This window comes from Podarcis filfolensis, assembly GCF_964270895.1.
Source record: "Podarcis filfolensis genome assembly, chromosome: 5".
In the NCBI taxonomy this organism is placed as follows: domain Eukaryota; kingdom Metazoa; phylum Chordata; class Lepidosauria; order Squamata; family Lacertidae; genus Podarcis; species Podarcis filfolensis.
In genome coordinates this window covers 64,200,222-64,216,219 of record NC_139608.1, presented here as the reverse complement: position 1 = coordinate 64,216,219, position 15,998 = coordinate 64,200,222, and the positions used below count along the sequence as shown (strand labels likewise).

Genomic DNA, 15,998 nt, shown 5'->3' with positions numbered 1-15,998 from the left:
ACAATATAGAAATAACAAGTTCTGAAGGAACCAAACAGTCATTTCTGGGAGGAAAGGTTAAAGGTGAAGGTAAAGGTACCCCTGCCCATACGGGCCAGTCATGTCTGACTCTAGGGTTGTGCGCCCATCGCACTTAAGAGGCCGGGGGCCAGCGCTGTCCGGAGACACTTCCGTGTCACGTGGCCAGCGTGACGAAGCTGCTCTGGCGAGCCAGCACCAGCGCAGCACACGGAAACGCCGTTTACCTTCCCGCTAGAAAGCGGTACCTATTTATCTACTTGCACTTAAGGGTGCTTTCGAACTGCTAGGTGGGCAGGAGCTGGGACCGAAAGACGGGAGCTCACCCCGCCGCGGGGATTCGAACTGCCGACCATGCGATCGGCAAGCCCTAGGCGCTGAGGTTTTACCCACAGCGCCACCCGCGTCCCCAAGGTTACTTATTATCAAACCAAAATAACCCACTCAGATGTGTCATATACTTTAGAGGAAGGATAATCTGTTAAAGGGAATAATAACAAAAAAAAAATAAAAAATGAATGCTCCTCTAAACTTGTTGACGTTTGTAGGACACCAATCTATTGAATAGAGGCATACACATTATCTAGATATATTTATATAGATGTTCTTCCCCAAACTCACTAGGAAGCAGAAAGAGTTTATACTGGCCATTGTGAGATATGCAACTAGATATCCAGAAGCAGTTGCTTTAGTTTTCACAGATATATTGGCAAAAATCTTGTTAAACAACATTTTTCATATTAGAAGCAATTATATGGGTACTGAACCAATTAAGACTGTGCATATGGGGCCATAAGCTTCTTTCTCTCACTGTTCATAGTTCATTAAAGTGGTTTTATACGCAGCATGAAAAACCAATTGAGAACTGTCTTCAACATTTGTCAGTGCTTTTCTTCTAGAAAAAAAAAGGTGCTGGTACTGTGCACCCAGAAAAAAAGCACGGAACATTTCTATCAAGTAGCTTCTGTCTACCTGAAACATCTGCATGGGATACATTTCAAGGAGCCATGTCTGATTCATCAGAATCTAAATGTGACCAAAAGACTGAGCCAGTCAATTATAAAATGAAGCCTGGAAACAGGCTAGTGAGTCACATAGTCTCCTCCACCTGATCCCATTGTAATTTGACTGCAAACATATATAGTATATTGTTTTGAGTGATGCTCTGCTTCAGCATAGGATTTGTAGGTTACCTGGAGCTGTCCAGCCACATGTTCCTTTGCACATTCTGCTATGTAACCTAGCTGCCCAACTAACACAGGATCAGGAAAATCTATACTTGCCTTTGGTGGTTCCATTCTATGCTAGATCTGAAATGTACAGGGTTTAGGCCATTTCGATGTTTACTGTTGAGTCATACAAAGAAATGTATACTTGTTTGTATGTATCTAGGTTGCCTCTGGCTGTATTTTGCAAACCAGATTGTGCCCATGTTGGCTTTGCATGGTTCAGCTGCTGGTTGTTTAGTTGACCTTCAGAGGAGCTGGAAGAAAAGAGAAAGCTGAAAAGCAGAAGTAAATGCCCTCGGCTTAGGTTCTGTTCCTCAAAGCCTGGATTACTCACTTATATGAGTGGTTAGTTTTGACTTTTATTGGTCTAAAGTGTTTTTTAAAAAATAAAAATTCAATAGATTGCAATAGTATGAGTGTACACAAATTCCCTTCTAGTCTGGTCTCCTTTGTTCAGCAAAGTATCCAGAAAGGGACTTTAAAAACTGAAACATCACACCCCCAGGATAAGCGCTCTAAAAGCTGATACACTTCAGGGTTGTTGAGGTTTATGATAGAGACATCTGCACAGCCCTGGACATTGTTCTCAATTGTTTCAATTTGTTCAGCATAGCAAGCTAATGTATTCCCATTTACCTTGTATAGATCACTGTGGGAGCATCGGTGCATACAACAGCATGAACAATTGCAGGCCTGAGTCCATAGTACTCCTACTTAATGTAAGTTAAACATGGAACAAGTGATTCTGGAGTTGCAGATTTGGAGTGGTTTTCAGACTTGACTGCAAAGCATTGCATATAAGTGTGTATCTGAAGAAGTGTGCATGCACACGAAAGCTTATACCCAGAACAAACTTAGTTGGTCTCTAAGGTGCTCCTGGACAAAATTATTTATTTATTTATTTCCATTGTATATAAGTACACCTAATAATTTTATAGATGGCAACCACTTTGAATTTTTTTTAAGGTATTAAAGTGATTTTACACATGCTTCTAAATAGAAAATAAACTTGTTATCTGTTGGCTTCTTCCATCAGCACTGCAACCATGGTGACACTTGTGGAAGGACATTATCATCGAGGCTACTAAAAAAAAAAAAGAATAGATGAATGGATACTGTAATCTGCTTTTTGCCAATCATACCTGACTTATACATAATCATGCATGTCATTTATTACTGAATTTACAAAGGGATATTAATTTGTTCCTGCGAACTGTACGTACTACAGCTGTAAAGAGTTAATTTTCCCGTTTCCCCATGCTCTTGCCAGAGCAGCACCACTGGGGGACACAATATTCTACCCACCATTATATTACAGTCGGTGAGGAGAGGGTGAATGGCTTTTCCTCACAGCCATTGGAAATAGACTTGGGTGAGGTATGTACCTTAACTGTGCAAACATCAAGGGAACTTAACCAGCAATAATATTCTACTGTTCAGAACACAGACCTGGTAAAGGTTTCACAGGAGCGAGCGGAAGAAGTGTGCTGGAGGCAAACAACATGTGATCAAAAAAAGGTCGTTCAGTGCACCCATACATATGAGTCAGACTCTTCACTGCTTCAGCTTTGGTTTACTGTGACTGTAGCCAACAATAATTTCCATGGTAATTCTTGCACCTGCCATGACACATGAATTACGAGGTTCTGCCCTCCCCTACTTCCTCCTCTGACTTCTGAGCCACATTAGAAACAGAATCATAGAACTGCAGAGTTGGAAGGTACCATGAGGGTCATCTAGCCCAACCCACCTGCACTTCAGGAATCTTTCATGGGTTTGGAACGCACGACCCTGAGATTAAGACTCTCCTGCTGTTAACCCTAAACTTTCTTTTTCATTACTGCTGTTATTGTGAATCGACACGGTTGCAAACTGATTGCTCTGTTCCTTGAAAATAACAATAGAAACACATGCATCGGTTGGATAGCTCAGTTGGTTAGAGCACGGTGCTGATAACACCAAGGCTGCGGGTTCGATTCCATATAGGGCAGCTGCATATTCCTGCATTGCAGGTGGTTGGACTATCAGCCTTTCTCAACCTGTGGGTCCCCAGATGTTGTTGAACTACAACTCCCATCAAGCCTAGCGAGCAAGGCCAGAGATCAGGGATGATGGGAGTTGTAGTCCAACAACGTCTGGGGACCCACAGGTTGAGAACCGCTGGATGACGCTCAGGGTCCCTTCCAACTCTACGATTCCACATCTTTTTTTAAAGACAACAACAACTGTGCAGGTGTCAGTCCAGCCTCACCAGGGTCCTAATTGCTGCTCATACTACCAACCCGCCTCTCAACTATTCCCATTCCTGCCTGAGGCAGACTCGAGAGAGCTAAGCGAAGTCGGGGGCGGCGAGCCGCGGGCCTCGCTCTGTCGCGGTCTGCCGCTCGGCTTTACCGCGCCTTTGCTTTGCGCCCCGCCCAACCGCGGTCCATGTGTGAGCGCGCGCGTGGCGCCACCCGGCTGTCTCCGCTGAGGGGAGCAACGGGCCCTTGGCTCAGCCACGGCAGCAGGAGCCCTGCTGGCGGCATTGCGCTCGAGAGCGGCGCTCGCGGCGAGAGATTGGGGCGCGCTCCGCCCCCGGCGCGTGTCACGGATTAGGCGAGCCGAGCAGCGGGCGGCGGCGGCAGCAGCAGCGGCGGCTGGGCTCGGCCCCGCTCATTGTTGGGCCATTGTGGCGGCGGCGGCGGCGGCGACCGGCAGCTGCCGCCCCTTCTCTCTAGCCGAAGCCCTCAGGCGAGGCGGACTTGACGCGACTCTCCCGGCAGCCATGGCTTTATGGTAAGCTGGCGCGCTTTCTCCTCTTCGAAGGAGAGGTATCGAAACGGGGATGGCTTTGCTGCAGAGAGATGGAGGGCGGCGACGGGGGGCTGCGGGAAGGCAGCCGGAGGGGGGGGGCTTTCGCCAGGCGCATCTGGCCGACCCCTTCCGGAGGCGCAGGGCTGGGCTGCAGGCACCTTGCGGCCCCATTCCGAAAGGGCCCGCTCTGACGCGTTGACAAGGCGCCGACCCTCCGCCAGACAAACATGTGTGCCTCGAGGGGCGGGGGAAGCCTCGAAGCCCTTGTCTTCCTAGTTCCGCCTCTTGCTGCCACAGCCGGCGAGGAATCTCGAGCTTAGGGAATCGGGAAGACGTGCTCTGTGGCTGAGGCTGATCCCTTTCCCTGGCCATTATTATACACCGCGTTTCCCTAGAGCATCGCCGCTCGGGAACACGCTGTGCTGGAAAGGTGCTCTTTGGTTGCATGATCGGGGTGGAGTTGATCTGGACAACGGGGCGGGCGGCAGTTCCCGCCCCCTTTGAAATGTGACCGAAATGAAGCAGCTTCAGTCGTTTCCAGATGCCATTTGTTTTTAAAGGGACACTTGGAAGGGAGTGCACATTTCAGAAACAACATTATAGATCACTCTCTCTCTCTCTCTCCCTCCCTCCCTCTCCCCCACTCTTCTCTTTTTAAAAACAGACTCCACAAATCCCTTAACAGGCCCACTGGGATTTGCAAATCCACATAAGGATTTGCTACCCCATCCCCACCTCCAAGCATCCCTCTTTCCTGGTAAGTGGCGTTTGCCCTAGGGATTTTATTGCATCTGTACCTCAGACTCATTCTTCACTTCAGAGCTGCAGTTTTCTCTTTGCCTGCCCTCAGCACTTTCGCTGCTATGTTATTGATTCCCCAAGGACTTGCAGGTTGCATCAAGATGGCCTTGAATGCAATACAAATACCTTCTGGCGGTGAGGAGAAGAAAGCAATCAAGACAATAAGGTGGAACTGAGAAGATGCTCAGGGAGAATTTTCACCCTCTCTCTATCATAAATGGCTTTCCTTCTTTCCTTTCCCCTTTTTATAGTGAGTACAGTATATGACCTTTATAATTTATCACACCATTATATATATATTAGAGTTACTAATGTCAGGATTAACACAAGATTCTGTTCATACTTGGGTTCAACTGTAAATTGAACAGCAATTAGCACTCTACCAGGTTTTTGGCCTGGTAATTGCTCTTGTTCTAACAGGCACTTTCTCCAGGGATGTGTTGAAATATTGCCCGTAAATAGCATTGCCAGAATATGAAAAATAAATGTCTTAAGAAAGTGAGAAAGGAGCAACAACTGTGTGAAATTGCTCTGTCTAGAATCTTGTATTGCCTTTCAATAGATAAAGGCTTGGCATAACCCTAACCTAGCTTGCTGTAATGTATTTTAGTAGGCCAACTAGATGTAAAATTGATTGTATTTTAAAATATTGCATAATGATGTCACATTTCTGGACTGGCTCTCCAGACAAAGGATAATTCATAAGATTAGCAATTAATAGGACTGATACGACTGTAAGAATAGATTAGGTCTTGAGAAATTCAGAAATCCAAGTTGAAAAGTGCTGTCAAATTCTAAATTGCTAAGAATGTGACTAGACAGCCACAGTTACAGATGTCATAAACTGGGATTCTAGTGATAGAAGCTTTTTTTTCTTTTTCTTTTTTAAGAAAACATATACTGTATCTGAATTTGGAGTTTTTGTTGTTGGGGCTGTTGGTGTTTGGATTATATAAAGCTGAAAGGTTTGCCAATATTTGCTTATTTTTAGCAGCTATGCTAATGTTCAGTGTTAGGAAACATTTTAAGATCATAACAAATTATATTCCATTGCTAAATGTGCTCGCTCAAAAATGACCTATCTCAGTAGAGCCTAGGAGCAGTTTACATAGTGAATCAGTGCACTGAAATCATGAGTTTAGTGAATTCTGATGGGGTTTTGAATGTGACTGAAAGTTGAGTCACACAACCCTCTCAGCATGTTACCATCCCCAGAGAATACTCAGCCTACAATGAGTTGACTTGGGAGAGCAGTGTGACTGCTGCTGGCAAGCGCTGAGTTTGGCACAGTCATTTTAGAGAGTTGGTAGCAGTCATGTTTCTCCCCCTGGCCTAGTAACTTGTCCTCTTGTTTCTAAGTGGTACTTAATGCAGCTAGCTCTGTCTGTTTTCTAATTGGAAGTAGAAAGTTTTTATGTTATTAAGCAGTTGTTGTTGTTTAGTCGTTTAGTGGTGTCCGACTCTTCGTGACCCCATGGACCAGAGCGCGCCAGGCACTCCTGTCTTCCACTGCCTCCCGCAGTTTGGTCAGACTCATGTTTGTAGCTTCGAGAACACCATCCAACCATCTCATCCTCTGTCGTCCCCTTCTCCTTGTGCCCTCCCAACATCAGGGTCTTTTCCAGGGAGTCTTCTCTTCTCATGAGGTGGCCAAAGTACTGGAGCCTCAGATTCACGATCTGTCCTTCCAGTGAGCACTAAGGGCTGATTTCCTTAAGAATGGATAGGTTTGATCTTCTTGTAGTCCATGGAACTCTCAAGAGTCTCCTCTAGCACCATAATTCAAAAGCATCAATTCTTTGGCGATCAGCTCTCACTTCCATACATCACTACTGGGAAAACCATGGCTTTAACTATACGGACCTTTGTTGGCAAGGTGATGTCTCTGCTTTTTAAGATGCTGTCTAGGATTGTCATTGCTTTTCTCCCAAGAAGCAGGCGCCTTTTAATTTCATGAGTGCTGTCACCATCTGCAGTGATCATGGAGCCCAAGAAAGTAATTGCATATATTTTCAATTTAACAAGGGTGGTGCATGTACAGAAGGAATCCTCATGTACACATCCCTTGCATGGGTTGAAATTATGTGCTCAAAAGTATACAGTGGGCATGTTTTCTGGCTTTGGATCCTTCTGTTTAGATTCTGTGTAATTCCAGATATGGGACTGGTTACTGTACAAAGCACTTAACATTCATTTGGAGGAAGTGAACATAATTCATTTGCAGATAGGTAGCCGTGTTGGTCTGCCATAGTCAAAACAAAACAAAAAATTTCTTCCAGTAGCACCTTAAAGACCAACTAAGTTAGTTCTTGGTATGAGCTTTCATACCATGGAGAGACCTGGTCTGAACAAAGACATTGGATTCTTATCTCATTATACATGACAAAGCCATTTTTCACCTTCTCACCCCTTGCTTTTTCCTGTAAGACCTATTGCAGTCGTTAAGAGTCGTCAACAGGCTCATCACAGCTATCTGCCAACCACCCATTCCCACCACCCTTCTGAGTAATACCCCTCCCCACCTTCTCACTATATAGAAGGATCTGGCAACTTCTGTTTCAGTGTATCTGAAGAAGTGTGCATGCACACGAAAGCTCATACCAAGAACTAACTTAGTTGGTCTTTAAGGTCCTACTGGAAGAAATTTTTTTTTTGTTATAATTCATTTGCTACTTCCTGTGTTACCGATTGTGAAGAAGAGGATCTGTGATTTAGCTCTCCCCTCCAAACCCGAGCAGGTGATCTGAGCTGTCAGGCTTTGCAAAGTGGCCATCTGTTGGGTGGTTTTGTTGTTGTTTAGTCGTTTAGTGGTGTCCGACTCTTCATGACCCCATGGACAAGAGCATGCCAGGCACTCAGGCACTCCTGTCTTCCACTGCCTCCCGCAGTTTGGTCAAACTCATGCTGGTAGCTTCGAGAATACTGTCCAAATATCTTGTCCTCTGTCGTCTGTGTTTGCATGGCACACTAAACCAGGGTGCTGAAGCTCAGGTCTGCAGACCAAATGTGGCTCATCAGGCTCTTCTTTCTGGCCAGGCCACACCCCTCATTGTTTCTACTTCATACCTTAGCTTCGTGCTGATAACACCAAGGTTGCAGGTTCGATCCCCATATGGGACAGCTTTATATTCCTGCATTGCAGGGGGTTGAAGTAGTTGATCCTCAGGGTCCCTTCCAACTCTACAATTCTATTATTCTGTACGTGCTTTTGTCATGTAGTTCAGACCAGCAAAATGGTTAACACTATTGTTAGTTTCTTTTTTAAAAAATATTTTAATTAATTTTTTCCCCTCATAACAAATATCCAATATCAATAACATTCATTTTCCAATTTCTCCCCTCCCTATTGACTTCCCTCAGCTTCCATTTCTGGTTTATTCTGTCAAATGTTACATCCTGCTGTTTGTATATAGTATAATGTTGTCACATTGTTAAATTTCTTGTTCTCTGTAAATAAAATTGTAAATGTTTATTTAAAACCTGCCAGGGAGTACATGTCTGTTTGTTTTTTCATTTCTGCAAATACTGTATGTTGTAAAAGGTTCCCATTCTTTTTCGAAATCACTATTGTCCTTTTCACACAATTTGGCCGTTAACTTTGCCAACTCTGCATAGTTCATCAACTTTTATTGCCATTGTTCTTTTGATGGTATTTCTCCAGTCTTCCAGTTTTGTGCTATTAAGATTCTTGCTGCTGTTGTGGCATACATGAATAATGTCCATTTTTCTTTCAGTAGCTCTTAAATACCTAACAAACACTATTGTAAGTTTCAAAAAGGCTGATTTCACACAGTCATTGCTGAATGTTAGACTAAGTTTTTAGCTAAGAGCAAAAAAAACCCAGTCTCAGTTCCAGACTGCAGATGCAACCTCTGGTTAAGCAAAAGCAAGCACTTTGGAACTTCTTCTCTTGGGTGCATGAGACGGGAGCAGAAGAGTATGTGAGCCCAGAGTTTGAGGCAGCTCATTATGGAGTGCATGCATAATTCTAACCTGTAATCTAACACCAAGGCTGCCAACCTTTTAGGGGCTGTGAGCACATTTGCAAGCTAGAGAAACACACACACACACACACACACACACATGGTGAATCCAAGCATACACCACAGCCTATTCTATTGGCTACAAGAGAGAAATCTGTGTGGAGAGGGGATAGGACCTGGTGGGCACCAGGGAAGGCCTTTATGGCTGCATGGGCACCCATGGGCACAACATTGGTGGTCCCTGTTTCCACGTGATGTCCTGATGTGCCCCAAATGTCAGTAACTGTTGACAGCCGGTGTATCAGAATGTTAGATTTTGATCAGGAAAATTTCTGGGTTCAATTTTCTGCTGACCCATGCAGTTCACTAGGTGACCTTGAGCTCTCTCCATCTAACCTACATCACAAGGTTGTTGTGAGGGTGATATCAGTTAAGTCTTGGGCATGTTGCCTTGGGCTCCTTAGAAGAAGGATGGAATACAATCTAATAAATAAATTAGATGGTTTTTTTATGGACTAGTATCTACTGCATATATATATTTGTTTCACAAACCAGAACTGCATATAAGCTGTTCCTTTTAAAAATGGGGGGAACTTCCCCCACCTCCCAAACGACATGTTACTTTTGTGTTATAATAAGGGTATTGCCTACCAACAGGCCATTGGTTAAAATCCCATTGCTCACATGAGTGTTATTAGAGGATACACCAGTCTGCTAGCTATGAGCGGATTAGGAGCGTATTGAAGTAATGGGATGCTTAGAATAATCATGCCAGTTGACCTTAAAGAAGTTTGTAGCAAACAAGCATATGGAATGAACTCTTCTCCATGAGCTGAAGGTCACCTTCTTTTGATACCTTTGCTCTGAGTCAAGTTTAAAAATCAATGGAATGGTTTACCTTGATACAGAGGCAGCATTCGTCAGTATCTTTTCTACACACAATAAACAACCAGGGTAACCTGAGATCTAACTACTTCCCTCTTGAAGTAGTTCCCTCTATATGATCTGTTTTATTATGATTTTGCTACACACACACACACACACACACACACACAGCCCATAGTCACTTCTGAATAAGTATGCAGAGCATTGCATTGTAAAATCAACTAAACTGTTGTTAGAAAGCAGACATATTAAATGATTGTAATAAGATTTTACAGTACTTTCAACCGACAGAAGTGCTTATATATCTTAATCATGTTGTCATCTATAATGTAACTGCTTAAGCTTTCATGGAGCTAATCTTAGAGCTCACTTTGTACATTCAAATGCAGTTTGCTGCCATTTTAATGTTTGACATTTCTGCATAATTTGATGTGAATATGTATCAGTTGAATGTTTGTGTGCCTCTGTTTGCTTTGTGTTATTGATTTGGCTTGACATGTAGTCTACTTTCTTCAGTTACTAAGTTGCTGTTATTGTTATTATTATTAGCCAACCTTCCTACACATGCACTGTATCAGAAATTTGGTGTGCCCTGGCAGCATAAAAGGAAATAATTATCTCTGTTAGTCATTTGCCTAGTCATCAATGGGACTATTTACAAACTCAGAAGCTGCAACAGTGAAAAAATAAAAAAGTATCCCCAGTTCTGAATAACTTATATGGATACTTATATAGTTACTTATATAGATAACCTGTAGCCACCTAGTTGACATTGCTCAGGAATTCTAAGAAACCAACAAATTGGTGCAGTTTTCAAAGGTTCAGTCTGCCAAAATGGCATCCATTTGTATCCAAACACAGATAAAAGCCTGCTACTTGATCGCAGGAACCATCATGCAAAATTTGCTTATAACATTCATAGCAATCAGACAAACAAATTTCCACAATATAGGTTGGAAGATGAGGGATAGGCACTTGATCAAATATATTAACTATGTTAAGATACATTAACTGTTAAAACAATAAAGTCATGAGCAAATAGGAAACTTATACTAATTACAAAAACAAATTAGTTAACATTATGATACAATTAAATTCACTTTAAAAAAATATTTATTTATTCCATACATTTATATCCCTCTTTTTCTCTGTGATGGAACTCAAGGCAGCATACATGGGCTTCCCAGGTAGGCACTGACCAGGCACAGGCCTGCGTAGCACAACCAAGGCAGCTGTCTCATGTGCCCTCAAATCATGCCTGGAGTCATTAGACAACTTGCTATAAATTTAAACAGTGCTAGGTAGGGTTTCTATAAACCAGAGCTTTCCAAACATTTCATGTTGGTGACACACTTTTTAGATGTGCATCATTTCACGACACAGTAGTTCAGTTTTACTAGCAAACCAGAGGTTAAACCAGGCATAGGCAAACTCGGCTCTCCAGATGTTTTGGGACTACAACTCCCATCATCCCTAGCTAACAGGACCAGTGGTCAGGGATGATGGGAGTTGTAGTCCTAAAACATCTGGAGGGCCGAGTTTGCCTATGCCTAGGTTAAACTAACCCCTTTCCAGCTCCGGGAGGAGCATAGGGAGTGTTCATGCGGCACATTAATGTGTTGCGGCACACGGTTTGGAAAGCTCTGCTATAAATGCTAACTATTCTGCAAATAGTTCTTCTTTTACTTTTATCCTGGAGCATCAGGGCCAGCCTTTATTTAAAATAAAATAAATTAACAACAGATATCACAGAGGTAATTCTCATTCCTGCAGCAAGCAAGATAGAATAATAGGTATTCTTTGGCAGTGGTCTTTGCCACTGATAACTGACTGCTTTCCTGTTCAGATACACCAGTGGTTTTCAACCAATCTTCCATGGCACCCTGGGGTGCCTTGAGTGATGGTCAGGGATGCCAGGGGCAACACTGGTCTTTGTTCCTTTTTCCTTCCCTCCCTTCCTCTAATGCCCTCACACATCTTTACCTCTCAAAGGCTTGCACAGCTGTTTGTTGCAGCATCCCTGCCTACAAGCTCCCCAGGCAAATGGTGCCTCTGGGGCTGGTTAGGGGGTGCTTCCCAGGCCCCTGTGGGGCAGTGTGAGGGGGCACCTCTCCTTGGGGCAGCAGCTGCTGCCTGGAGGACTCCCAAGGCTAGGGGAGAGGGAAGAGGGAGAGGATGCTGAGGGAACACTCCACAAGGTAGAGTGTTCGAAAAAGGGTGAGAGGCTGCCAGCTCTGCAGGCAAGGGCAGACATAACTGGGCTCTTGAGCTCCACAGGGGTGCCACAAAAAGAATGTAGTTGGTCAAGGGAACTGTGGACTCAAAAAGGCTGAAAACCACCCACAATTACTCTAGGTGGCCAGCTGGAAAAAACTTTCCTTTCCTTCAAGTTTGCCCCTAATTGCTGCAGGGCCAGGAGGAAGAATCTCCATTCCTGCAATTTCTATAACCTCTTTAATTTCATTATGGCATTAAGCTGACACCTGTGTGGTGGCATCCCTGACTTCATGGAATCTTTGATCATATTTGACTGCATCTTTCTCTTCTTCACTTGCAGCCAAGTAAGATTGTCTTCTATAAACACGGTTTTAAAAGTGAGTCTCTAAGTGACTGTGGAGGCCATTTCTAGATCCACAGGTCTTTCCACAGTGGGGACATACAGTAGGTTTCTGGGCCGGAGTTGATCATGGTGAGGGTTTGCCAAGCGTGCCTTCCTCTTAGCACTTTTCTCCCTTTTGTCCTGAGTTCAAGCATCTTCAAAACCCATGACACCTTTGGTAAAGGCTGTTCTCCAATTGGAGCGCTCACAGGCCAGTGTTTCCCAGTTGACTGCATCTAATAATGGACAGTTAGTTGACAATATTTGATCAGTCAATTGACCCAAGTGGCAATTCTATAAGTAAGCAAGGCTCGTCAGATTTGTGGTGCTTGGGATGTCTGGGCTTCCTCTATGCATAAATCAGACGGATTAGGAAGATAAAATGGCCACTCTGAGTAATGACAGCTGTTGCAGGCAAAATTTGCAATGGTGCAAAGCAGAATAAAACTGGAGAAGGTAATAGTAACAGGGCCAAGAGTGCAGGGGACAATCAGCTTCAATAAAGACAGATGAGAAAAATAATATGCTGGGACAGTAAATTTGTCCACTGCCAAGGGAACTCACCCAAACCAGAATGCCAAAGCTAATTTGTGTATTCTGCTTAGGACAGGCGTGGGGGACAATTGACTGATCAAACTGTGCCTGTTGAGCAGTCAATTAACTTCAATCAGTTACTTCATGCATGAAAATAATGCCTACCTTTTTATTGTATACTATGAGATTGTTTTGTAACAATGACAGAGAATAAAGGCTCTATTTCTGAGCCCTGCAAATGTTAAGTTACAACTTGCCCTGTAATTCCTTCTAAATGCATTACACGCTCTTACCTTCCTATTAACCACATGACCTAGCTCAAGGGTGGCTAACCATTTTTTATTTTTTCAGTCAAGGGCCACATTCACTCTTGACCAATCCTCTGGAACAGGTGTTGCTGCTCCACACACTTGTATGCACATCCAAAGGCACACTGCCTCCCTCCTCAGCTGATCCATGCAGTCTGATGATGAGGTGGCCTCCATCCACCCCCATTTTTTTGCCACAGTCGCCAAAATCAGTAGAGTATTGGGGGGGGGATCAGAAACGTTTTCTTAGAGGACCTGGATTAGAATGCCAAAGGGACAGTTAGCCACCCCATCCTAGCTTCTCCTACTACCTAGATGCTGCACTGCCAGCTCTGAACAGTACAGGTTTACAGTTCAATAGGGAGCAACACACACAAGCAATTTCACATAAGTCACAAGTTCCCGTTTACCAGTGGACTATCACTAAATCCATTGCATTTGATGTGGTGAGGTTTTATCAAGTGCTCTGAAACAGTCAGCAATATAGTCAGCCTCCTGCAGGCTCTGTAGGCTCTGAGAGAACTTCGGTTTTCAGAATAGGTGATGAAATAATTATGAGAGATCTTTGGGGGCACTCTTTACCAACTCAGCTTTTTCTCTGCTATCAGATTATTTGGACACTGAGTGTTCAGTATTTTTATTATTTTGGAGGAAGATGGCACACGGTGAGATAATTGGATAATGTCAGTGTTGTGATAGCAGAATGACTTGAATTGTTATTTGGTTTTGAAAATAATGTGTCGATTTATAGACACAGATGTCTTCTGTTTAGGAGAGAGAGATGATGTAAATACATTCTACTGAAAGTATTGTTGAACAACCTATAAATAGCCTATCCTTCAACTCAGTTTGCCAAAGCCAGTTAGGCAGTCAGAGCAAGTTTTGTTGAAATGAAGGGGGCTGAGTGCTGGAGTTAGATACTCCAGTTCTATTAAAAGATGATAGAAGATGAATGCTTATTAAAAAGATTTTTCAGAAACTTTGCAGAGCTATTTTTGCACGGTCTACAGTTCCACCTTAGCCTGATCCTGTCAGATGCTATTTTGGAAAATAAGAATATAGGTTCATGTGCCACGATTTCTGTGGCTCCTCAGAGTGAAGAGCATGGCACTGAGATTGCATCACAAGAATTCCAAAACATGATAGTACAGCAGCTTGATAGCACTGTGCTGATAACAACCAGTAAGCACCACTGCATACAACAAAGCAAAATAATTTTCAAGCCCACCCTCCAAAATTTTGGGAAGATTATTGAAGTGCATATGAATTGCTCAGTTGGAATAAACCTTACTTTCATCTTGGGATAATCAAGTGATAATGCTGTTTATGGCTGCAAGGCGAAATTACTGCTTAATGGTCCCGAACGGTTGATAGATTTTTCATTAATGGGAGCTAATTGTTAGGAAGTAGTTAGAGAACGCTGAGTGTTTTGACTAAGAGTTAGAAGAGCTGGGAGCATTACACCAGCCCTGCTAAGGGGGAAGACAGCTGATGCAAGAGGGGTATGTGCTGCTGTGTGTGCATGTGAAGAGAGAAAAAGAAACCACTTTTGGAACAGGGCAGGATACAAAGAGAGAAGCTGTGAATGAAAGGCTGGAAGCATCTTGAAGTGCCAGTGCCTTTCCAGGGATCTGGTGTGGCATAGTAGATATTGCCTCTTAGGACAACCACTGCTTTCATGTATGCTCTGCTTGCATATTTGTACATAAGCCAAACATTATAAAAATCTCTTCCCCAAAGGAAAGCAAAACCTGGGAGGTGATTTTCCTGGAACTTTTCATCTCTTAAAGAATATGGAACAATATCAGCATGTAGCTCACAGTCCTAGTATCAATCAAATCCATTTATTGTGAGGACCATGCCTGTGCACAAACATCAACACTACAAAAGTTAAAAATATTAAAATTCATTACATACTATGCCAACAAAACCTTCTTCCCACAGAATAGAAAAGGAGGGAAAACGAGCAACGAGTTAAACAGACGATGAAGGGGTCTTTACATTGTCGTCCATAAATCTTTCCCTGGCTTTCATGGCCTTCGTCACAAAAACCGCTACCACATGGGTAATGCGTGGGTTTGCATCAACTAACAAAAATTTTACTCTATCTTCAGGACTGGTTATAGAATTGGGTATAATTTGCAGCAATGCGTCTCTAAAGCCCGAGTAAATGGGGCAATAGAGGAGGTAATGTGTAAGATCCTCTTTAATTTTCATAAGGTAAGGGCATAAACGGTGTTCTACTGGGGTTTTTGTGTATATACCGGTCAAATAAGCAGTTGGCAATGTTCACAGTCCTAGTAAATTTGAGTTAGCATTTTGCATATGCTTATTTTTACTGGCTAAGATATCTATAGATAGCATTTCCGATGTCTGGTTTTGTCACTTCTCTAAATCTACCAGGGTGCAGGTGGAAGAACCAATGAGGCTTGCAAACTTGCCTGTTGATGTTACTAATCATGTTGTTCCTTTTTCAAACCCTGTGTTTTGTTTCTTTGTCTTCAAAGGGTTTATGCGGCTGGGGGGGGTGTTGTTGCTGAGCTCACAGGGCTTTTTTTGCAGAATCAAGCTCCAACATGCTTGACATTTCCATGCTTGACATTCTGAGATAATGACCTTGGTTTATATGAAGAGAGATCTCAAGGGCTTTTCTGCTGAGTTAAGGTTATGTGAATCAAGTACAGGTATATTTCAGTAGAGCTGCGAATTGCTCCCCCAAAAGTAGTTAGTCCTACTGTTATTTATATGGTGAAAGGGATATATCAACAGACCTAAGGTATGGTGTATTAAAGACTGTCTACCAATGCATGATAACAGTGTATGTCTTGCCTGGAAAAAAGTAGTG

At 43.2% G+C, this 15,998-nt stretch overlaps 1 protein-coding gene across 2 annotated transcripts in view; it reads left to right on the top strand.

Moving 5' to 3' along the window:
• Positions 1-3,672: 3,672 nt before the first annotated feature.
• Positions 3,673-15,998, top strand: part of STAMBPL1 (STAM binding protein like 1) — a 28,353-nt gene continuing 16,027 nt past the window's right edge. The window contains exon 1 of one of the 2 annotated variants that reach the window (XM_083614153.1): positions 3,673-4,025. In XM_083614153.1, the coding sequence (XP_083470279.1) occupies positions 4,023-4,025 (3 nt within the window). In that variant the 5' untranslated portion in view covers positions 3,673-4,022. The remainder of the gene's footprint in view (positions 4,026-15,998) is intronic. The other variant, XM_083614154.1, reaches the window with a different exon arrangement.